The sequence below is a fragment of the Lissotriton helveticus genome, chromosome 12, assembly GCF_964261635.1.
Source record: "Lissotriton helveticus chromosome 12, aLisHel1.1, whole genome shotgun sequence".
Lineage (NCBI taxonomy): Eukaryota > Metazoa > Chordata > Amphibia > Caudata > Salamandridae > Lissotriton > Lissotriton helveticus.
Genome location: NC_136073.1, coordinates 780,661,079 through 780,685,840, shown reverse-complemented (window position 1 = coordinate 780,685,840; position 24,762 = coordinate 780,661,079). Strand labels below are relative to the sequence as shown.

Here is a 24,762-nt window from a genome sequence, read left to right as displayed (position 1 = left end):
ATTTATCAATTAAAATAATTAATTGCCAATTAATAATTAAATAAAAATTTAATTAATTACAATTAAATTACTTTCCACCCTATTCCCCTATAAACCAACAACCCACTCTGGTACTAAAACATAACATTTAATAAAATGTAACATTAATTACCAATTAAATAATTAATTTATCAAATAAAATAATTAATTGCCAATTAATAATTACAATTAAATTACTTCCCACCCTATTCCCCTATAAACCCACAACCCACTCTGGTACTAAAACATAACATTTAATAATAATTAACATTAATTACCAATTAAATAATTAATGTATCAATTAAAATAATTAATTGCCAATTAATAATTAAATAAAAAATTAATTAATTACAATTAAATTACTTCCCACCCTATTCCCCTATAAACCCACAACCCGCTCTGGTACTAAAACATAACATTTAATAAAAATTAACATTAATTACCAATTAAATAATTAATGTATCAATTAAAATAAATAATTGCCAATCAATAATTACAATTAAATTACTTCCCACCCTATTCCCCTATAAACCCACAACCCGCTCTGGTACTAAAACATATAATTTACTTAAAAATAAATTTATTAATATATAAAAATAATACACATATAATAAAAATTAATTTAAATACTTAACAAAAACATATAACACATACATAATAAAAATCAAACAAATAATACACATATCAATATTAATAACATTGAAATTAGTTACATCGATATATATGCTATCGATATTACTAACTTCGATATTACTTACATCGATATAAATGAATTCGATCTTACTTACCTCAGGGTCGATAGTCTGTCCTACGATATTCTTGACATCGATATTCTGTACCTTTGAAATTTTAAACACGATATTTTGGTAGGTCGAAATTTTCAACTCGATATTTTGACTGTGTACCCACATTTACATCACCCCACACATACAAAATGCCCTTACACAAGCACTTCTCATCAGACATCAAAAATAAAAAGATCTCCCCTAAAGTGACCCTTCTTGGGGCCCGTAGGGCATTATAGCGCTGGACCTATGAGAAGCAAGCCCACTATGAAGCATTACATCCTCAGTGATGTGTGAGGGCACCAAGAAATAATCCTTAAGATTCCCCCTTCTTTGCCCGCCTTCCTTTCTTCTTTGCTTTTTGATGGGAACAATACCTCCACTGCTTTTTGCATGAATATGGCCTCACATCCCCTGAATGGGGATTGGCTCAAACATGAAGACTACCTATTGGCTAAAGGAGATCCATTAGGGAAATGAGTATAGCCCTGAAATGTTGTGGCTTTTATTGATTCAAGTGGAGAGGATTACCTCAGGGAGTTCATCTCCATCTGCTTCTTAGTAGGTCAGTCCTTCCAGGGAGTGGGAGAACCATACCTGATTTTCCCAACAGGCTAAGCCCAATGCTGTGTACCCATATTATAAAAATTACCTTTACTAAAGGAATACACATTTCTACCCTTTTCCGACTTTGTGTTAAATTGACTTCTCCAAGGGTTCAATACTGACCCTTGAGAGCACTAACCTCCTCATTCACATGATGGGCAAAACTGTCAATCTGTTCGGTGAGTTCTTCCATAAAAGAGACATGCCATTCTCTGTATGGGGCTTGTTTTAGGATAGTCCCCAGGAACTGCAAGAAAAACAGTGAGAGACTTTAATGCAGTAATAGAAATGTAAATGCAGTATCCACGGCTGACGTCTGCAGTGATTTTGAGAAGATAAGGGTAAACAAACTTCAGCTAACAACCTCTGTAATGAAATTATATTTGGACAGAAGAATCAGAGAACACATACAGCAATGCTTAAATAGTGTGGTGTGATATCAGTGCTCAGAAGAAACAGGAGGCCTTGACAGTGGCCGTGATTTACTCAGAAACACATGCAACAAAACCATGCTGCCCACAAATTATTGTGAAAAGAGCAACAGTGCAGCCATCCAGCCGGATACACATTGGGACTATGCAACAATATCACATACTTAGAAGCAGCATGCAAAAACATTTTGGGTATCCAGCAAGGGAGCAGAATGTAAATTTAGTGTTAACAAGGGTGAAGACTGAACACAAGGAACATAACATTTCTTCTCAGGAGCACAATAGAAGCTCAGTGGAGTGTGATGGCCTGGCAAAACATACAGTGACAGAGTGACAATTCAAATGAAGATAGGGAGCATGGATCATGTGCCTATCCGATTGCAGAATATGAATTTACAGATAATGTGGAATGCAGTGGGAAGAGTGATAGTGTGACAATCCAGGGAAAGAAGAACGTTGTGCTAGTGTGACTATCCTGGGGGATAAAAAAGAGTCGGAGGAAACAATTACCAGTAAGGGGCTACATTTTTAGCCCTGTGCAACAACAGTCAGATTTATGAGTAATGCAATGATCACTGTGGAGCCTGTAATTTACCTGGGTAAAACATGCAGATAAACTCTGATACATGTAGGACTAGGTGTCGTAAGCATGCAATTTCCAGTTTTATGAATGTCAAGGTGGGCCAATAAGGTTTTTTATGCCTCTGGTAAACATAACATATTAGGGAAATGTTATGTACCGGGTACAGCTGCTCCCCCTCTGTGCACAATCATAATCAACATCATAGTAACAATCATAATCCATAGAAATAATAGGGATATGGTGAGAATATTGCAACCTCATAGCAGAACAGCACTATGATGGGGTGAATTTAATATCTGCATATATTCACGCTGAATGAGTGGCTTTGGAAAACAAAGAGACAAGCGTCATGTGTGACATTCATTAGCAATTCATCCTTACTGAAACAAGCGTGCATTTCCACTTTGCCAAGTCAAAGGTTCTTTCCGTGGAAGCTGAAATAGTAGTTGGTAAAAAAGAAATATATGTAAGTAAAAGTGAATAGCAAGCAACATTTCAAAGGCAATGTAGCGCGGGGATACGCTGAGATAGCGTCACCAGGCGCTTCATAAACCCTTTATTATTATTATTATTATTATTATTAATGTGCTTACATACCAAGCACTAGCAGAAGTAGATTCACACAATTCAAAGTGTGCAAAATGTGTTTGTTGGCTCAGCCTGTCCTGGGAATTGAGTTTAAGGTCATTAGTTGTTCATGTGCCCTTGATGTCACTTTTAGCTCCTTATATCTGGTTGTAATTTTAGGTTTATATATTCTGGTTTCCTTTCTTATATAACAGAAAGGTCACCACACCACTTGTTTGCAGAAAATCAGTTTATTACAGAGCTACTGCCAATAAGCATTTCAGCTGTCAGATTAAGCCTTGATCACATAGGGGATCGCCGTTGTGGTTCAGAGTAAAAAAGTGCATATGTGCTCTAAAATTACATACACATAGAAAAATACTCCTTTATTATATCAAAGACCAAAATATTTTGTAACACTTCTTAATTTGCTATAATACCCAACGTACTCCAATATTGTCCTAGGTAGTCGCACAAGCTTTTACCGACATTTGTCCTACCTTGCTCTACATAACAGTTCTGGCCCTGACCTTTTACCTAGTTAGGTGCTGCATAAATGTTGTGTAGTTTTCTCAAAAAACTAGCCTAATTTATTATGCATGAGGATTCTTAGTATCACAGCAGGATTACAATCTTGTGCATAATAACTCTGTATAAGGGTCACCACTATCGTCATCCTTGGCTTACATGCCCACAGTACCATGGCACATCTAGGTAGAACCCCTGATGGTACCTTTCATGTATATAAGTACCACATATTTGCTGGGCAAGCCGGAGGGGAAAAAGATTCTATGCTGACATGCTGACACGAGACGCTGAAGTCCCTGCATGCAGACACTCCAGTTAGCAGTCGTCTGACATTACTTGTGGGTTGTCCACTCGAGACCAAGATGGGGTCCTTTGCTTTCTCACATCAGGTATTGGGGTTTGCTCTTTCCTAGGAGGTTCTTGGCTATACTCCAACATACATACTAGGTACACTTAGGTACATCTAGTTAGGGTTTGCATCGTAGGAGTACGCACTATTAACTTTATGTATTTATATGTCTGCATATATTCACTATTGTATCACCATGGTAGAATTCTACTTTTTATTTACTCTATTGGTGCTTGTAATCGTCTATATCTGTTTCTGTCTCGTGGTTGTTGCAGCACATGTATTTTATGCTAGAATGACTCTGGTTCAATAAATACTTATTGAAAACACCCCCACCATTTAGTCTGTGTATCTCTCTGAGATAAAGTGAGCAGAAGTGACCAAGCAAAAAGTATTGTACTGTTTCCATGATCCCTGAGGGGTCAGGGTTCTCATGCTCGATAGTTGCCAGAAACTATTCTCTCCTTGGTAAGGTTGTGGGGCTTATAGTGGCACTGTGAGCTAGCTGGTCTACATACTAACATATCCTTTGGGGGTGTCTGGAATCAGTCTGGACACCAATCCCTTAGTTTATGTTGTCTAAAACGTGGATATCCTTTATAGATTTGTAGGAACTACCTGACTAATTCACATAAGTGACATTATAATTTGCAATTAATTCTACCTTAAAAACACAATAAAACACTTCCGCATGATATCTGCTACACAGGCTGAAATATAAATCTTGTTTTTAAGAAAACAAGGGTGACTAACCTTACAGAAATATGTATCAATCAATTTATTAACAACATAATATCACCAACTATTCTAAATGTTCCTCCATGTGAACTTCTCACATAGTAGGATTCAATTATGCAACATTTAAAACATTACTTTTAACTGCAACGTATGGTTGTACCAGAGTTCTAACATTTTCTTTCATATTAATTGCTGTGAAATACCCTGTTCATCCTTAGTCATCACACAAACAATGTTATGCCCGAGTAGACTAATCTAACCTACCATGTACCCTGACTAATACCTACTTCTAATACAAACGCAGAGAGAGCGTTTGGTGTTTATAAATGTGTGTGCAAAATCTTTTCTGTATTGAGGCCACCAGGAGTTTTTGTTTCAAGTTTAGTCATTAGAAGAGTTGGTGCTACTGAGTTGTTACAATAAGTCACAATTGAAATAAAAGAAAAGGTGCCAAAACAGGTAGTGCTCTAAAATAATGTTGACCTTGGATATACTGAAGAAATATTTTTTTCTATGTTTATGGAATTTTTTGGCACATATGTACTTTAAAACACTGAATCAAGATGCCGCATTCTTATGTGATCAAGGCTGCGTCTGACAGATGAAGCGCTTCATGGCAGAAGCTTTGTATTAAACTGATTTTTTCGGCAAACCAATGTGTCAACTGCCTTTCTGTTATATGCGGAAGTAACCCAGAACTTGCAAGAAGATACCTGACTCCGTTTCAGTTATTGCCTCATACGGTTTGGAGTATGGCATCGGCCAGCTACAAAGAAAGACTGTGACTATTTCTTTTTTTACTTACTTATACAAGCCCTCAGCCAGACCTCCTTATCTGCTGGTCTAACGTGTCCTATCATTCACATTCTCTTCTGTCCTCCACAGCATACATCATGGGCCAATTTTGACTTTGGCTAACTTCACTGTGAACAATGGCATTCTGCTTTTTCACAAGGAGCACATCCACACACACATTATTTTCACTTATTAAGAATGTGACCTTTTGAAACCAAAACAGTATTTTTTATCTTGGTATGAACCTGGCATCATCTCCCACCACAATACAAGTTTATAAAAACGTGAAAAAAACATGAGTGGACAAGGTCTAAAAGCTAGCAGCCAACACCAGACTTAATGGCTTTGTCATTGGTCAATGGTTGTTTGAAATGACATTAATACTTGTTTAAATTGTGTGCTCACTGGTTCATGCTTTGGGGTCTCACCTTCTAAATATGTTATCAGCGGGGGGATCTTCTTTCTGAGGAGTTTTGCTAGAAATGGGTAATTTGCAGGAATCAGCCGCGCAAGAAGAGCCAAGACTGAAGTTCCCCTTTCGACATCCCAGCGAGGATATGAAGAAATTACCTGAAAACCCACAACAAAGAATTCAGAAAGTGATTCTGTCATGAGTTCCTATTCTCTAGCCTAAAACTTCTGGAAATGCTACCTTGTTCTCTACGCAGTACTTAGTACCAACCACATTTTGGCTGTTTCTGTTCAATGTAAGTAGCATGTCGTACTGATAACCAATTTACTGGAAATAAAACCATCAAATTCAAAAGGAAAAAAGCTGAGTTGAATTTAAGATCTCTATTAGCAGGTTGCATAGAAATGGCAGCAAACAACTTGGGAAGAGGGATCTGGTGGAATATGATGGGGTGGAATGTGATACTCACTCACCAGCAATCTTATGAAGAGTCTGTGTATTGGAATTTCTTTAGCTGTTTAGGTACAAAAGAACGAAGATATGTCATACTCAATCCATAAATTACTGAGCAATACTTGCCAAAGGAAGACACATGGCTGACACACACACTTAAGACACCCAGTAGTACCTGTAAAGAAGATGATGGGTGATGGGTGGCATTTCAATGAGCCTCTAGCGGTCATGAGGATGCTTTGAAATTCCTGCAAATACTGGCAAAGGCACCCTTACCACTAAGGAGTGCCCAGGGGTGTACAGTACCTTGACAGCCTATGCTGCAATTCTCTTCCTCCCTCCCTTAGTGGTTGCTGTCAAGGAATGAAAGCTGGAGGAGGAGCTACCTAAGCTGCCATGCATAGGTTCCTGCTACAGCTTTCATTGAGGGATAGAAGACTCCAGTGGGATAAGAGAGGATGCGTCATTAGCCGTGGACGTGCTTTACATCCTGAAGGACCATGGAAAAATGGGAGCCATTTTCTGACAGCGGATACCCCAGAAGAAAAGAGGACTCCAGAGCATGTTCTTGCATATCTATTTTCTAATAAGTTTAACGACCTGGGGCAAGCAAGAACGAGCACATATTTTGCCTGTTCGATTCTGCTCAGGACTCCTAACATGAGTGACAAATAAATAGACTATGATACCATCTGCCCAGGTCACTTGCACTTTATCAACACATCCACTGGAAAGTTGAGCGGGGAGAGCTAATTGGAACCCTGGAATTATAGCAATTACAGGTATTCACCACCAGATACGAATCTCCTTCGTAACCTTGGAGTCAGTCAAAATATTTATTTTCACTTACCATCATTAATCATGCATCCCTGCTTACAAGTGAGGGCCAATAACTAGCATTTTAGTATGGAGCTGAAGTCCAAAATGTTGAACCAGAAACATTGCAGAGACAAATATCATAACTAAAAGTAACTCCATGGAGAAATAAAATACATCCCTGTTGCGGTCGGCAAAAGTAACAACACATAAATAGGTACCATACCCAGCAGGGTATGATCAACATACTAGACAGAAGTAACATCATGGAGAGCAAGAATACTCCAAGGATTGAAGAGGAGCATTAGAGCCCTCAGTAGCCTCATGGTGTGTGGAAACCTGGGACAGTTAGTACATTGCATTTAGGGGGTAGGAGCATTAACCAGACTAAGAGCTGAAACAAACAGGAAAGTCACTTTATGTCTGGCAAACTACAAAAAGTATATAGGGATTATTTAAAAGCCCTTTGTGCCACCTGTGCATCAATTTTTGAGACACACCAGCAGTGCAACCTGCTGCTCCATATTTACAAGGACAGGTAAAGCCACCCTGTGTGGCTTTTAATGCCCTTGTAAATATGGCCCCTTTACACGCAACACTTTGTGTGGAACAGTTGTGCCATGGGTTTTGCTGTGAGATTTCCTGCGCAACACCCAAGGCTTCTGCCGCATTTCCAGATTTTCAAGAAATAGTACACCTGGAAATCTGTAAAAATGCTACACCTCCGCAGGGGGAGGTATAGGGAGGTGCAACAAGAACACATATTTTTATTTCTCCTCGTTGTTTACCTCTTTCTACGCGTACTGCATACTGCAGCATATTTAGGAAGAGGAAATTACCTATTGTGATTGTTTTTGTGCACAAAGGTATGCCTAACTGCATAAAACCAAAGATATGCCTTACTGCACAAAAACAATCATCCCTGTGACGCTGCCACCCTTGCACCATGGTACAAGGGTGCCTTCATAGGTGCATGGCAGCTAATTATGCACCAGCACTGGGAGAGCAAAGGGATCCATTATATCATTGTAGATATGAAGCATCCCGGTGCTGCGGAATTAACGCAGCGTGGCACAGCCAAATGGCTTGAGGCACAGCAATTAGTTAATTCCTTATGAATAAGGCTCACAGCGAGCAGCAACATCAGCACAGACACATCTATCTCTAAAAGGAGAGCAATAAATGTTATTTGAAATATTGACACCCACATTCTATAGTAACTCAACCATCACATCCTGAGCTAATGGACTGGTTCTTCAACTCATGCCTGATCATGACAAAGTAAGAGGGGATCTGGGGAGTGGAGGAGGAAGCATTAACCACCTTCAATGGTAGATCCCACTGTGTCAATGAGTAGGATGCTTAAGACTCACCACATTCATGAAAGTTGATGCTTGCTTTCTTATCTACAACAAGTAGCATCTGGCACAGTGCTGGCACAGATGAAGTATAGTCATCTTCCAGCATGTAGCTCAAAATCTCTTTCCAAAATCCCTGCAAGAAAGAGCAGCAAATGTGTTATTAGTATCATTAGCATTTAATAAGGCTGCATTCCCACAGATAAACAGTCATAGCCAGTGGGAGGGTTTCTGGTGGGTCTTCTGGAGATGGGGCTACATTTGAATTATCCCCTTCCTGATACCATTCCTTGCTGATGGGGTCCAAGACAGATTGCTGGTATTGCACTGATGTAGCACCAACCCTGTTCAATGCTACAATCCGTGATTCTATATCCGAGCAATTATTTGCAGAGAATGAGTGCAACATTTATTCTCCAAAAACCCTGTGAGTGAGCTGCTTTGTAAATGATCTCATTATCTGCTGTTATCCTCATAACAATCACAAAACAGAACTATCTTTATAAATGTGCCAGAGTGTGCAAAGCTATGGCTGGGAATGAACGACCCTGTTGATATGAAATATTGGTGCTTGATGTATCAAGTAGCAAATAGGAGATGCAGATTGAGTAGCTATGTTTTGCAATGTGACTGATGTGCCATTCAATCTCGTTTCAAAGTGGCTATTTAGACTAATTTGAAAAACCTGCCTCATTAAAAAAAATGAGGTAGGATTCGACAATCTTCTATGAATGCCGGAAATGCTGGGAATGAGGACTGCATGGGACAGCAGACCTCTATCCCTGCAGCAGAGGAAACAGACTTTACATCGCGTCTCAAATCACGCTGTGCCTTAACAACTTGGTCCAAACCACTAATAATAATAATAATAATGAGATTTATAAAGCATAAAGCTGCGTCAGCTGCGTGTCCCAGCACTGGGGTATCAGTCCTATTATACAGAGTAAGAATATGAATTTCCCTAATCTAAGTTAGCGTGAAAAAACATGTTTTTAAATTCTTGCGATATCGTATTTCAGATTTTTCTTGCCTAAGCCAAAGTGGTAGGGAGTTCCACATCTTGCCTGCCAAGTAGTTGAAGGAATGGCCTCCAATGTGAGCATTTTTGATTCTGGGGATAGATGCAAGAGAGGCATCAGCTGATCTCAGATTTCTTTTAGGAAGATAAGGTGTGATCAGAGGTGAAGATATTTAGGGCCTTTATTATTGAGAATCTTGTGACAATAGCACATGGCTTTGAAATATACCCAATGCCTTAACGGAAGCCAGAGCAGCATTGGTAGAGCTGGGGCTGATGGTGAGTGTCTAGGCAGATGAAATAGCAGCCAAGCTGCCATATTTTGCACCCACTGTCGTCTTCTTCATCATGTCTGTGACACTCCCCGATACAGAACAATGCAGTAATACAGTCTCAACATGATTAAAGACTGGACCACTGTCTTTCTGGCAGCTTCTGGCAGGAAGACAAGATGTTTTTAAGGTATTTAAGATCCCAACACATTGCCCTGCAAGACTCGTAATTGCTGTACGTGCCCTAATGTGTCTTTTCAATGTATTCCTTTATCAAGCAAGCCAATACAACCACTTCCCTGAAGGAAAGCGTTGTTGGACTAATGTTGTACTTTAAGTCCAACTCTTTCCCTACAGTTGCACAGACTGGAGTTGGAATAGTAAATACTATTCCAAAGTCCAGTGCTTTCCCGAAGGCAAATCATGGTAACGACTTGGGTGAAAAAGGAATGCATTTTAAACATGCATTCATGGTTCAGATCACTATGTGCATATTTCCCACATACAAACATGCAGCAGAGAGAGCTTTACTAAAACATGCTATTATGTGAGTTAGAGGATAATGAAGATAACCTGGGAATTGAGGAGTCTTTGGACATTCTGCAATTTATATTTTGTACACTTCTAGTTTATTGACCCACCTTATTTCACATCCTTCTCACTTACCTCGTCAGTATTTTTATGGCGTAATGCAATTTTATTGAGGAGCTGAAAGATTTGGATGTGGATGGTCTCTTCTTCAACATCAGATTCAGGATCCATGTGACTAATGCCCTGTGAAAATGTGGAAAAGCAAGAGAAGTAAAGTAACATATATTTTCACATCATTTTCACTGTGTTTTCTCTCCTCATGGAGGGTCAAGAGATTTTAGAGTGAAAACATCACAATTTTCAAATCAAGGTTGTAAGCACAGAGAGAACCTCTTGGCTTAAATTCAAATGTGAAATTAAAACCACTAGCCGCAAACATGTAAATAAAAATGTATAAATGAGGTTATGCACCCATGCTCCGCTCTACAGAGAATAAAAGTATATGGTCATTTGGCGGAGAAGTGTATAGCAATTCATATACAGTGAAAATACCGGTGGACTCACTTATAATATGTAAGGTTCTGATGCACTGGGCACTACATCTGACACATTGCACCTCTGGCACCACAAGGTAGTCTCTCTTGCTCACTACAAAGATTGTGATGCCCCATGAGGCCTCCCCTTGCTGCTTGATGGGTAAGTATGTGCTACATTATGGTACTTCTTACACTCAATAAGACAAAACCGGGAACTGCATTTTTGGGAGGCAGTGCTGATATGAAATACTGATTTGAAGTATGTTTGTGCTACTTTGTGTAGGATTTGGTAGTTTGCCCTGTTAGGCATTTCAACGATAAAGCGGGGTATGTAACAGGAAGGAGCCCACTAGATAATGTATTATCAGTGAAAAACACAGCTTATCAGTGCATTCGCTGAATGCCCATGTGCCTTGCCCAATCACCCAAGAAATTTCCCAGTTAGCCCCGGCAAAGTCTAAGAGCCAGTTGTCTCACATAGGCTGGATTGTGTGGTAGGCCTATATACTGCATGGGAGCACTGCTGTTGAGACGTGTATGGAGCGAGTCCCATTCTCACAGTGTCTGAGCATCTTATTTCTTTGCACTCATGCCAGTCAACATGTGCATCTGGTTACTAAAATGGGATCTAGGTATTCAAGCACCATTGTTACAATGCGATGCAACATAAGGACAGGCATCTGAATTGTTCCTGGCATGATGCCTCTGGCCTGTGGTAAAAAAAACTATGGACAGTGTCTGGCTCATCTATTAGTTGAGCTTAATGGGAACCCAAGAGTAAGACTAAGCATGGACTGCAGACACTCTGGATTATGGTCAGGCCCCAAGGATATGGATACCAGACGTCATCAGTAGTGCCCAATCCCCACACATATTACTGAGCATGGACTTGAGTTGTGCATCTTGGTACAACTACTCTGTACAACTACTCTGTAACATGGATGCATTGGCCATGCTTGAGGAAATCCTACCAGGTTCACAGTGATCAAGAAGGTCATGGCACCTCTGCTGTTATGGAGGAATTGGTGAGACCATAAACCACTGTGGCCTATTCTCCCAGAGACACTGACAAAGACAAGAATACTGCAGTTTTCAGACACCATGCCACCTGCCATTGCCCATGCTGCCACATATCACCTGCAGCCCCACAAGCACCAGTGAAGAGCACTGATCCAACACCCATTCCTGGCCCCTAGTCAGATGACAGGTGTGTCCTCCAGCTACTAGAGATAGGATCAAAGTGTAAGTGCCCAAATGACTTTGAGATGGTCCAAGAAAAGAGAAGAAACAGAAGAAGTGCCCAATACAAAATCATACATGAGGCCTGTGGAAGAGGGGGCAATGAAGGAGAAAGAGAATAACTAAAGGATATTATCAGACCACTTTCTGAAACTCGTTGTTCACAACAGTGGACGATTTTGCACAACATAAGAGCAGGATAAAAGTTATAAAATTGCCAGAAGTGCCACAGTACGAATCAAACCAGCTGCAATAGTTGAACTTCGGGACAACGACTCCACTTGCATTTGACATCACTAACTCAGACCCCACATTAGTAAGGGTACACTAGGTTAAACTTTTCACTATAATAGAAAAACCATAGATGGGTGTACTGGAAGAATGACTCTTGAAGTGAAAGCTATAAGTAAATTCACTTGAGTGGTTTGGTTCACATCATGGGCACCCTGGAAGAACAAGACATGACGAAAAGGCATGTACAGTGTTGGCACTGATGGGCAGCTGCTGAATTTCAGGTGCAGATGTAAGCAGACAAATGGATAAGGCACACCCATAAAAGTGACGGAGGGAGAAAGACGCACTGGAGTGGAAGTAGAGAACATCAAGCTCAAATGAAGAACATAGAATGTCAAGGTGAGACTATGGGAACTAACGAGAGGGACATGAGGTCGATATTCCACCACCAGAGGCAAATATGTGACACTGCCAATGTATATTATATGGCAAAGTAACTACATTGGGGCACAAGGGGGCTAAAAGGTCCACTTATTTCTTGCATGCTGACTACTGTTGCTGTTCCCTAACACATTCACCTACCCAAATATGTACATCTGCCTCATACCTGCTCTTTGATAAGGAGGCTGTTTTTTTTAAGCACATAATCCATCACAGCTCTTCCGTTCACATCATAAAAACCTTTGGCTGTTAAACTGGACATCAAACTTAAAGTGGCAAGAATAACCTGCAATTGAGAAAAAAGGTAAGCATGGTTAGTGAGAAACCCTTTTGGTGTACGAATAGGAGAAAATCACACATTCCAGTGAGAAAGTAGCAAGGGAGTGTGAGAAAACCATGCATTCTCTCCTTCCTTTTGTCCACAGAGTAGACAGATATACATTTTTATGTGTGGAAAGCCAGTACCTGGATACAACCTTTAAAAGTATGTTGCAAAAAGGGCTATTATGACACTCTGAGAATGAAACTAGAGTCAATTTAATTAAACTGTTTTTACAGAGTGTCTGACTGAAGTGTGATTGAGGGAATATTCAAATATTCCAGGTGGGCTACACCTTCTATAGGTGCCTGAGATTTGATAATAGATTTAAAAAAACATTGCAAAATATGCCTAGGTAGGTTACAACCAACAACAAAGCTCTCAGGACCTGATATTGATTACAAAAATGCAAATGAGAATTCAATAGGCTGTGGATTCCACTGCTGAGGGAATTAAAAAAAGTAGAGTCGTCTGTGGGAAGAATGATGGCCGCTGTATAACTCCACCTGTAAGATTGAGCAGACATCCCAACACGAACAGCAGATAACAAATGGGTTGCAGTACTTAGAGTTCATTGTCCCACACCTTGTTGTTTGGTTGATCCATATCACTTTCAAGAAGTCGTTTTGGCTCAAGACCGTAAATAGTCACAGTCTCCTGTATCCAGTATTGAGTTAAAATTCACATCCCTAACATGGTACGCTGTATATTGGCACAATCTGGCCACAATGGCTTCAACTGCCAAAGAATACATCCATGCTTGATTTCTGTGATTCTAACATTCCTAGCAGAGTCCTGTCTCTGATGTTCCTGGTTTAATCTGAAAAATATCTAAGGATAACTTGGTTTATATCGTGCCCTGAGGTTAAAAATGACAAACCCAATACACCTCTCAAAGAGAATCCAATAGAGACAAAGTTATGGCAATACAGCCTTTTGTTCGTTATCAAAAGAAAACAGCTTTGTTGATTTTCCTTTGTGCCTATGTCCTGTGCTTGCTAACATGCTGAACATGGTGATTCTGATACTGAGTTACTTGCTTTCTCCATGGCACTGAAGTCAGGCACATTGTGGACATACATGGCATCAAGAAAGTCACATATATTCCAATTTCTCCATAAAATACATCTTTTATATCACAATCAGACTTTTCAAACGTGCACATTGAATATTATCCTGTATTATCGAGCCACGTTTGGTGAGATTTCGCTGAGACATAGCCCAAATATTATTCTTGGTAGAGACATTTGAAATACCTTACACCACGGTTGTTAAAGATTTGAGGAGATATTAATATTCTGAACTTCAAAACCCCTTATTTGATCATCAACATTCTCCTCCTCAGTGAGGGGTATTACAGATCAACTCAATGTGAAATACAGACCAAATATGTTAACAGCATACACAAACTTTCCTTTAACACACATTTAATAAACAATTAGGGATCAGCAAACTCTGGGATTGGGTCTGAAAATAATGCATTAACACAGACTGGGGCAGGAAAACTGGGATATGTCCACTTGGACAGGGAGACAATTGAACACAAGACACACTGAACTGACAGAAATGGCTGGAGGTTGCATGACCCAACACCTCCACTGAAGACTTGCCTTGGAGAAAGTCAACAGATTGTGGTGTGCAAACCACAGCTCTGAGTCCATGTAAGTAGGACTACTGCACTATGCAAAAACTGCATAACTTAATTAGATTGAGTTGCTAATTATGAAAGTGCTTTAACACACGTATAATAGCTTGATGGTACCTTGCGATTGTCATCCTCAAGCACGTGACGGACAGCATCCAGATAAAAGGCACCTTCTGAATCTATTAAATAAAGCCATACACCAAATGTTCATAACACATAGATATTGACTTTGTCTATTAAGATCAAGATTAATACATAAGTAGTGAAGTTTCCGCTATCAATTGTGATCACCACCCTGAGGGTCCTGTCTTTCAGTTTTGTTTTGTGAGTCTGTGACTGTGACCCCCATGGGGCTATCAATGCCTTCCTGTTTCGCCGTGCATGTCTGTGTCATCATGTACCACTGAGCGTGTCTGTGTCGACCTGCTCCATATTTTATTTCCCTTTTTGTTCCTGTCCAGTGTCTATGTCAGGATCGGTTTTCACAGTGTCCCTGTCCCATTAATGGCTCACAATGGGAACAATTAACCGAAAAGAAAACAGTGGCACTCCTTTATTTCTTCACCATGATTCACATAATTGAAGTTGATGTAAGCAAGACTTTATTCGTAAATTGCAGTGCTCTACCAGGAAAAGTTGGCAGTTAATGTAGCTGAAGAATATAAAATTGAAGTATTTTGCTTATAGCTGCACCATGTTGGACAAGTAAGGGAGTAAGTTGGGAATACAACTTAGGGCTCCGGATTCTATGACAAGCATTTTATCCCTTTAACTATTTTCCCTGCCTAAATCACACACTGCCACCCACCCACTGACAGTCTTACCAGTTTCCGAAAGGAGCTTGCAGAGCAGCTGTAATGTTGTGGCACGGGACTCTGCACCTATCTGCATCAAGCTACTTTCGAAATATTTATGGACCTCACTAGAGTGAGAATGTGCTGCAAGAGTAAAGTGAAAAGAAAAAATAGACATAATTGAAATATAACACAACATAAAATTATGCAAGACCATTAATAACATACCTCCTGGACATGCGTTGAAGAATGGCCTTGATGGGCTGCTCCCCGGCATTGAGTTCAATGCCGGGGAGCAGCCCATCAAGGCCATTCTTCAACGCATGTCCAGGAGGTATGTTATTAATGGTCTGCAACATTTAATTATGATCTTACGAGCACATGGTACTCATTAGACTACTATAGCTGTATATAGTAAACTGGGCACCATATTCCAGTAGCAAGCCAACCAATGTACTGGGTGGGGAGATAAATACTGAAGCAATAGTATCTTTTAAGACGATCAAGTTACGTGCAGGGCAGTGTACAGAAATTAATGTTACAGAGGACCTGATCCCTAGTAAAGGCCAATATATACTTGCAGTATCACAAATATATACATACATACATTTATGACCAACTCACCCAGTGACAGGATAATAGCCGTGGACAACTTGAGTGGCTCTTCTGTTTCATCGGAAACCCCACTTGAGGGTGTGCAGATCTGCCAATAACAAAGCCATAATAAATAATATTGGAAGCTAGGCTATCTGAAAGCCAATCCCATACATCAAGACAGCAAATAACTTCCAGTGGGGGAATGATAGCATAGGAGTTTGTCAGGACTTGTGGGGCCATGATCCATACCACGGTACAGTAAAATTAATTGTGTGGAATACAGCATATTCAGGGTGCCCTATATTGGTGGAAGTGCAAATTCTCAGATACCACTCTAAGATGGATGTCTTAGTTTCCTATGGTTTTAGGATAGTTTGTAGACTCAGAAGTCTGGCGAGATTGCAGAAGGTAGTGGTACTTAATGCTTTTAACAAAGCTGGCACTAGTGGCGGCTATTCAATGTAATCAAGACGAAGGCTGTTGTTACACTTCATCTTGGTTTATCTCTGGGGACAGTAAAGCTGTTCCCCTTTTGCGTCCTACGGTGTCTGGCCAGCATAGTGGGTTGCATGCTTTTCAGAGCAGGCCTTTTTTGCTTTACTTTTTGCCCATTTTGCGTCCCAGGTCTCTAGTCAGCAGAGTGGGGAGCGAGTGTTTCTGTCAGTGGCTTCATTAGGCCCTTTTTCGGTTCTCGCCGCCACTTGCTGTTTCTGCTGTACCACTTCATTTTTTTTTCTTTACCGGCATTCAGTTCTCGCACTTTGGCCCTCATCAGAGATGCTTGTCTTTTGTTTCCCATTCATTCCAGATTCCACGTGCCAGCATTGCTATTTGGAATTTCATGCTTATGGCCGTCAAGTTGTGCACCTGTTTTCAGAGGGCCTTCTTATATGTGGACTGGGGTCTTGAATGCTTCAAGTTTGGATTGTAAGGATATTCCAGAAATGTTGTGTATTTGGATTATTTGAACTAAATTGTGGGGTAGTTTCTGCACATATTGACTTTAGGAACCTTAGTGGGATAAATACTGAATTTCCTTGATTGATGGCATTAATCAAATGCATATGATATAGCCTTATTATTATTAAATATATAGATTTAAGATTGGGTGTACTGTTGTTGGGAATGTCATGAAGAGTCCAGTATATGTTATATAGTAAAGTCTAACTGGACAATTGAACCTCCGAGATAAGCTTTGTTAGTATTATGTCTCTGTTGTAAACCATTGTTATTGGGTACAGCTTTTTCTTTCAGGTCTCCATCCTTGGTGTTACCCCTGGGTCCCTTCCCTTTCCCTGTCACTCTGTTCCTCTGTTACCTATTATCAGAGCCAGAGCTGCCGGGAGGCAGACTTATGGGTGGTTCTTGCAGAGGAGCTCTCAACACTGGCAGATTTATATCCATTGTCTTCTTTCTTAGCATCCTAGAAGCAAATTGGTTCATATAGGATTTTTATCGATTATAATTTAATATTTTATGCAAGAGAGTTCCCAAATGCCCTTTAAAAACACTCCTACTATAAATTGGATTAAGGAGAAACTTTATTTGTTACAATATGTTACACAGGAAATGTCTGTCGCCTCCCACTGAAATACTTTGTTTGTCCTCATGTATATACTTACCAGGTGATGCAGGACGGCAAGCACGGTTGGCACAGTTCCATTCAGGGCTCTACAACTCTTAGTAACAGCTGCCTTGATGCATAACTCAAGGGTCTGCAAGGAGATAAGAAAATTGAGATGAGGCCAAAGGGCAGTTTGTGCAAATGATGATGGTCAGTGGTGAATTACAAACTTCAAAGTGTAAATTCTGTCTGAATGCAAGAGTGGGTTGGTGTGCAAATGAGCTCTCTTGTGTACTAATTCTAAATACATATGACCACAAGTAGATTTTGACAGATGACCGTGCTTATGTCTAATTTTTTCTTTCCTGGTTGTTCTGTTTTCTTGACTCACAGTGCCTTAAGATCTCTCAGATCCACGTAGTGATTTCCGTAGAGGTTATCTGTTGGAGTCAGATGTTGGATTTTAGTCCATCAAGGAACCAGAAGAGAACATGTTCAGCATTTAACAGGGGCATGACCTAACACATGTAGCCTAGACTCACTTGTCATCGTAGGCCCTGTATTCTTAGCCACTGTTGATGATGGCCCTTGCCTTGGTTGTCCTAGTTCTCTTGGTGGTTCTAGTTCTCTTGGCTGTCTGATACTCCTTCTTCTTATGGCACTGTCTAGATCCTCTTGGCCATCTTAGTCCTTTCCTTCCTGGCCTTGGTCTTCCTGCTCCTGGTCTTCCTGCTGGTCTTGGTCTTAATGGTACCCATCAGTTTTGTTGATCTCTCTTTCCTTTTCATATCATCATACAGCCTTTGCTTTTCCTGTCCCTAGTTCTCCTGATGGGTGTCCCGTTGTAATTTCCTTGATGGTTGTGTCCTCTTGGTGGACCTGGCAATCCTAGTGCTCCTGGACTTCCTGGTTGCCCTAGTCCCTCTACTCCTCTTGGTCATTCTCCTCTTCCTGGTCTTCCACCTATAGGTTTTCCTCTTCATGCTCCTGGTTTACCAGGTCTTCCTTTTAATAGTTCTCTTAATCTTCGTATTGATTTTCATGTTCTCCTTTTCTAGGTCTCTTCCTCCTGATCATCCTCTTCTTCTTCTTTCCTCTCTGTCAACTCATATTTTCCTCAAAATCATCCTCCTGGTCTTCATCTACATATTCTTGGTCCTGGTTTTCTAGGTATTGGCCACTGGCCATAAGTAGCCCTTATCCTCCTGAGATCCTAAGCCTGTTAAAAGGATTATCTTTACCATGGTGCTTATTTCTGTGTCCCTCCTAGTTGTTCTTCTGGTGCTCTTGCCCTGGTGTTCTTCAATCTTTTCATTCTTCGGGTCCCAGTACTGCTGGTCCTCATGATCTTCTTTGTCCTTATGTTCATGGTCCAGCTAATCTTGGTCATCCTCTTCCTGGTCCTCTGGATCCTCTGGTGCTGTTACTTCTAGCAATCCTGGTGTTGGCCCTCAGGTTTTTCATGGTGGTCATGGTGGTGGCTGCTGTTTTGGACCTCCTAGCCTGTGCTTTCTCTTCATGGTCTTCTTCCTCTTACTGGTCTCCCTCCTCCTGGTTTTCCTCATTATTCTCCCAGTCCTCTTAGAAATCCTTTTTCTATTCTTCCTGGTCTTGATCCTCTTGGTTTTCCTAGTTCTTGGACATGGTATTGGTCCCCTGTTGGTTCAAGTTTTCCAAATCCTTCTGGTGGTCCTGGAGTTTCTAAGCTTCTTGGCTGTCCTGGACCCTCACCTCCCCTTCTACTCATCCTCATGGCCATCTTCCTCCTCCTCATTCTGTGTAGGGTCTTCACAGTGGTGTAGGTTCTCCGTGTTGACCTGCCCATCTTCTTCCATCTTGTTCTGGTGATCCTGGTCCTCCCGATGACCCTCCCTTTCCACTTGCACATCCTTCTTCTCCATTCCATTCCATTCCAAAGTAGCTTTATTCGAAGTATACTCATAAAAGCACAAAACAAACAACATTTAGATACAGTTAAAAATGCCTTGGCTGGATAGTTAAAAATGTTTGATAAAACGTAGATCTCAGAGCAAATGGACGAGATAAAAGTTACATTAATTCAATTTTCTTTGCATTATGAAATACATTACAGCAGACAAAAACAATTTAAAAAAATCAATTACATTCAGTGGCCAGGCAAGGGAAGTTAAAATGAATGCTCACCAAAGAATTACCCAGATTTAGGTTTCAGCCTTATAGCCCACGCCCATCCTAGGTATTTGGCTACCGCTATTGTGATAAATGGTAAAGTGCTGGTGCGCATAAGCCTTTCCGCTTTGGCGCTCCTAAGTGTGCAAAGTAGTTTGCACACTGGAGCCAGCCAAACTCGCCTAGGGAGTGCATAGGCGGGACAGGCAAATAGCAGGTGGGCAACTGTTTCGCTATGACTCCCACAGGCAGGACAGATGTTATCACTTGTGGGAGTCCACCTGGACATAAGGGACTTTAAAGGTAAGGAGCCTGCCCTGAGTTGGAAGTAAAGCTTCCTATCTCTCGGCCTGGTGATATTATCCCAATAGGATTCTAATCTGGGTGTGAGTTTTGTTTCTAAGAAGATTCCCACCATAGAAGATGAGTCAGAGTTACTCCAAGCATTAAAAGCAGCCCACTCCCAATACTTCTCTTTTAGGATGTTTAGAGGGAAAAGAAGCCTCTAATGGGTTCTCCCATAGCATTCTCATTCCCAGGCCAATCAGGCTATTCCTAACACCTCTTAACCAACCGATTTTATGAAAGGCATCAGATTTTATTACATCCAGAAAACCTGAGGCATATGATGAGACTTCATGTGTTGTTATATAAAATCGGACGCAACTTGGCGACATCAATAATAGCTTTTCTACCCAAATCATATCTAAGTGGCTTAAGAGGGGTGCTTTTTGAGAAATTGGTAATGCTACGGAGGAATTTATTTACAGAAAGAGTTAAAGGTGCTGCTTTCTCAAACCCCCATAATTCGGCACCATAAAGAGCGGGGCTAACAGCTTTAGATTCATAAACTTGGAGGACTGGTCTAATTGTTTTTTTTTAGAGACCTTTTATGCTCCAGACTTAAAGCTCCCGTAACTTGTCGATGTTTCAGGGCTGCTAAATCTATATGGCAGTCCCACTTAAGTTTCTTCTCTAACTGTATACCCAAATAGGTAAAAGCCCTGACCAGTTCAAGTGGTTGTTTATTCATAAAAACCCTCCCCTTAAAACTTCGATGCGGATTAAAAGCCATGAATTTCGCTTTTGACACATTAACTTCCAGGCCTCGAGCAGCACAAAAATCTTCAAAAATTGATTGAGCTCACTGGAGGCCATTAGGAGTCTTGGAAATAATTAATGTGTCATCTGCAAACATTAAAATCGGAATTTTTACACCTGCTAGAGAAGGGGCATCTGTATTCACTGGCAACAAACGGTCCACTATTCCATTAATATACAAAGAGAATAACGTTGGTGCCATTGCACAGCCTTGCCGTACCCCTCGTTCAATTGGAAACTGGGTGGTGACCCTACCCTGCCCTCCCCAGAGGATTCTAGCATGATTGCCCTCGTGCAGCCTCATTACGAAGGTTAGGATCTCGTCCGATAGGCCTAATTCCCTCAACGTCACCCATAACCGGGAACGAGGGACAAGGTCAAAAGCTGAACGTAGATCGACAAAGGCAGCACAAAGGCTGCCCTTGCCCAATGTAACAGTCTTCCACTATAAAAGAATAAAATGAATGACTTGATCAATGGTGCTAGTGTATTTAAGGAAACCCTCTTGGAAAGGGGGCAATATACTATTCTCTTCAATCCAATCTAAGATTTTGTTTAGGATCAACCTCCCAACTACCTTCTGAATTGTATCCATCACGCTGATCTGTAGTTCCCCGGTTGAGTTTTATCTCCTTTTTTATATACTGGAATTATCATGGCCCCTTTCCAGGAAACCGGGATCGGGCCACCCTGGGCCGTTGCATTTGCCAACAAGATGTATCTACCCCATCGTATTTTGTCGTAGAGGAACACATCTGCAGGGACACCATCGGGTCCTGGCGCTCTACCTCCAGCAACTGCACTAAGAGCTGCTAAAACTTCTTTGTCATTAAAAGCCTCATCAGTACAAAAAACATAACTAACTTCTTCCATTTGATCATCTAATGGGTTACGCCCATATTGGGACCTAAAGTAATTAACCCATCCTTCATGAGAGACATGAATTAGGGGCTGATCAGGTTGACCCTCTCTGCCTCACTTAATGATATTCCAAACTAATTTGGTATTATTCTGCAAACTAGCTTCTTTTAGGTCCTGCCATCTAAGCTCATCCCATAGGCACTTGGCTTTATGGATAGCTTTTTTGTATTCATATCTTGCAGTACGGACTGTACCCATTTTCCCAACCCTGATAGCATTGCCAAGGGCAATTCTTGCTTGCCTACATTCATTGTTATACCACCGAAAGGGTTTGGAGTCAGCTAGTTTCTGGCTTCTATGGCGCTTAATAAAGTGGCTACTTGTACTTCTTCTCCTCTTTGGCCTCCTGGTTCTGGTCCTTCTGGTCTACTTCATTCTACTTATTCTCCTGGTTTTACTGATCCTCCTCTTTGTCTTGGGCATGCTGGGCCTTATATCCTTGGGGTCTCAGTCATCCTGGTCGACTGTGGTTTTTGGCTGCCTGATCCTCGAGGTTTTTGCCATGGTCCTCCTGCTATTGCTTTCTCTTCATTATCTTGGAAATCCAGTTCTGTGTGTTCCTAATCCTGTTAAATGATCTTGGTCCTCCTCCATTCAGTTGTACTGAACTTTTTGGAGAGTCCTGTTCCCTTGTCCGCCTCCTCTGTTTGACCTCCCTTTCACCCTCCTGTTTCTCCCTGTTCATCCTACAGGTCCTCTAGTTATCTGCCTGCTTCTCCAAGTGATCCACACTCCACTCATGTAGTCTCATCCAAAGTCAGCAAAATACACCCTCAAGCCAAAGGGCACACTTAGATGTAGCATGGGTGGATGAACACTATTGGAAATACATTTTCCCCTTTTTTGCTGTTAGATAGTAAAATACAGACATAATTGGGGTGCTCCTCTAAAACCTGGATCCATCGATGCGCTGCTACATCTGTTTCACTATTAACAGTTGTGGACCAGGATTGCTCAATGTCCCTCTTGCACCCCTGCACACTGTGAACCATGGGAGTACAGAGGAGCCTAAACGGATAGTGTTTGCTTATGAAAATCAAAGGCAACGTGCAGGCAGGAGCTGCAACACAGAAGATGGGTGACGACTAAAAGCAGTTTTAGGAACACATTTAGCTACACAGATGCTAATGAGGAGAATGATCACCTGCAATGAAGGCTTGTAAGACTCATTGGGGGAACAACCTCAAATTATGTATATGGTCAATATGCCATACAACAAAATTCTGTCATGTTTTTATGTTTGTAGCTGGTATTCAAATTTTTATTACAAGTGGAGACTGTCAAAAGAAGGACTTGTAAGGAAATTTGAACATCCTGTCCTTTTAACTGTAAGTGCTCAGACCTATCAGAAACTGTTCCACTTAGAGCCTCAACATTAATCTACAATTCTCAAGCTTTAAAAACAATAGTTCTGTGGAAATGAAAATTGGCAGATTGGAGACGTAATGATTCTAATATTGTGTCCACCAAGGTCTACGTCACTCTTGCTTTTTCAGCTAATACAGTTTGCACGTCTCTAACTACGGACTCTTTCCTTTGCTTATATTTGTTTTTATAGCAACTAAAAGTAGTATTCTATAATTCCAACACATTATTGATTACCAACATGATACATTTCCAGTGCTCCTCTTAAGACTTCACTGTTTTACCTGTATGTTCGGTCACCAGGAGTGCAATACAAAGTCATGGGGCTCCTTAGTGAAGGTCATTTGTAAATGTACTTGTATTTCACAGGGTGTAAGCAGCCTCTCAGACTAGAGAAAATGCAATGGCACACTGTTTGTTATAAGAGGTCACTAGGGCTTTAGTAAGCCCAATTACTGCTTGGGACCTATGTCAGGGCTCTAGTGACTGAAGATCTGCTGTTTTGTTATGATTAACGCATCAAGATGGAGCGTCAGTATGCTCAATTTCACTTCCATAACCAATTTTACTTACCCAGTATCACAACAACAGGTCAAGCAAATTTCAGCACTGTTGATGTTTATTTAAATTCTAGCACAATTGCTTCGGTCCACATTTCTCCTTTATTAATCCCGATTTCATATGTAACAAATACAAATGTGCATTTTGCTTCTCTGGCTGCCTTCATGGATTGTGTACTAATCACAATTGAGCTGGTTCAGTATTTGGAATTAATGTTGGAAAACTATATTCCCTGTAATCCTTCATCTCCCAAAACAATACACCAGCTCAAAACTGAAATAATTACCAGGCGTGAATGTGTCAAATAGTGGGGAATTACTGTCCGAATAGGTGTGGTGGTTCTATTTCTCAGGGTTACCTAAGGGGCAAACTTGGAATCATACATTTTTCCTACATCCCAAAATTTCTGATACCCACAACATTGGTACTGTTGGGAGCGGAATGCCAATATGTTGGCCCAATGTACATATGATGGAGGCCTGAACCATCTCACAACTCCACCTGTGGTGTAACTAACTCACCAATGGAATCCTGTAGTTCTGTATTTACCCTCATTTCTCAATAATGTAGTGTTTCATTGCAGCTAATCTCTCATTATGAGATACAGTGTTCATTATGAGTGGATCATTTGGGATTGGTTGAAGTGGCAAGCATGGACAGCAAATAAAGGTCACACTCACCGTGAGCAAACGAAATGCCATATCAGCAGGCAGCTGGGGCTGGAGCCTTTCAACTTCATTGACCAACCAAGGAAGCTCCTTATCTAGTTGCTCCTCTGGCAGAATGGAGGCCAAATGTCCCAGAGTGGTGATGACCTGCCCCCAGACCTGTTAAGATAAATTACACCAGGTTTTCAGTTCCACACACTAGACATTAACTACTAAGAAAAGATGAGCCACATGTGGAAGTAGAAGGTTCCCTGGAGAGGCAGCTGCACTTGACATCTGTTCACTAGGAAGTGATTCTGTCATGCAAAGGTAGTGGTATCTGTCACTGGCAGAATATTCCAATAGACAAAACTGATTCTCTAAAATAGA

General features: G+C 40.8%; 1 protein-coding gene across 1 annotated transcript; it reads right to left on the bottom strand.

Moving 5' to 3' along the window:
• Positions 1-1,521: 1,521 nt before the first annotated feature.
• On the bottom strand, positions 1,522-24,677 carry LOC144798138 (maestro heat-like repeat-containing protein family member 2A). The gene is made up of 12 exons (XM_078668891.1): positions 24,406-24,677; positions 17,688-17,780; positions 16,093-16,171; positions 15,499-15,612; positions 14,792-14,853; positions 12,877-12,996; positions 10,396-10,503; positions 8,455-8,575; positions 6,286-6,326; positions 5,829-5,970; positions 2,805-2,857; positions 1,522-1,656 (listed from the first exon to the last, which is right to left on the bottom strand). The coding sequence occupies exons 1-12, from the start codon at positions 24,424-24,426 to the stop codon at positions 1,522-1,524; spliced, it is 1,089 nt and encodes a 362-aa protein (XP_078525017.1). The 5' UTR covers positions 24,427-24,677.
• Between the last annotated feature and the right edge of the window lie 85 nt (positions 24,678-24,762).

Coding starts and splice junctions, on each gene's coding strand:
- LOC144798138 (XM_078668891.1), bottom strand. CDS start 24,426: ATGGCATTTCGTTTGCTCACG. Junction 12,997..14,791: donor TTGAGGATGACAATCGCAAG/GTACCATCAAGC, acceptor TCTCAATTGCAG/GTTATTCTTGCCACTTTAAG. Junction 10,504..12,876: donor GCCTCCTTATCAAAGAGCAG/GTATGAGGCAGA, acceptor ACATTTTCACAG/GGCATTAGTCACATGGATCC.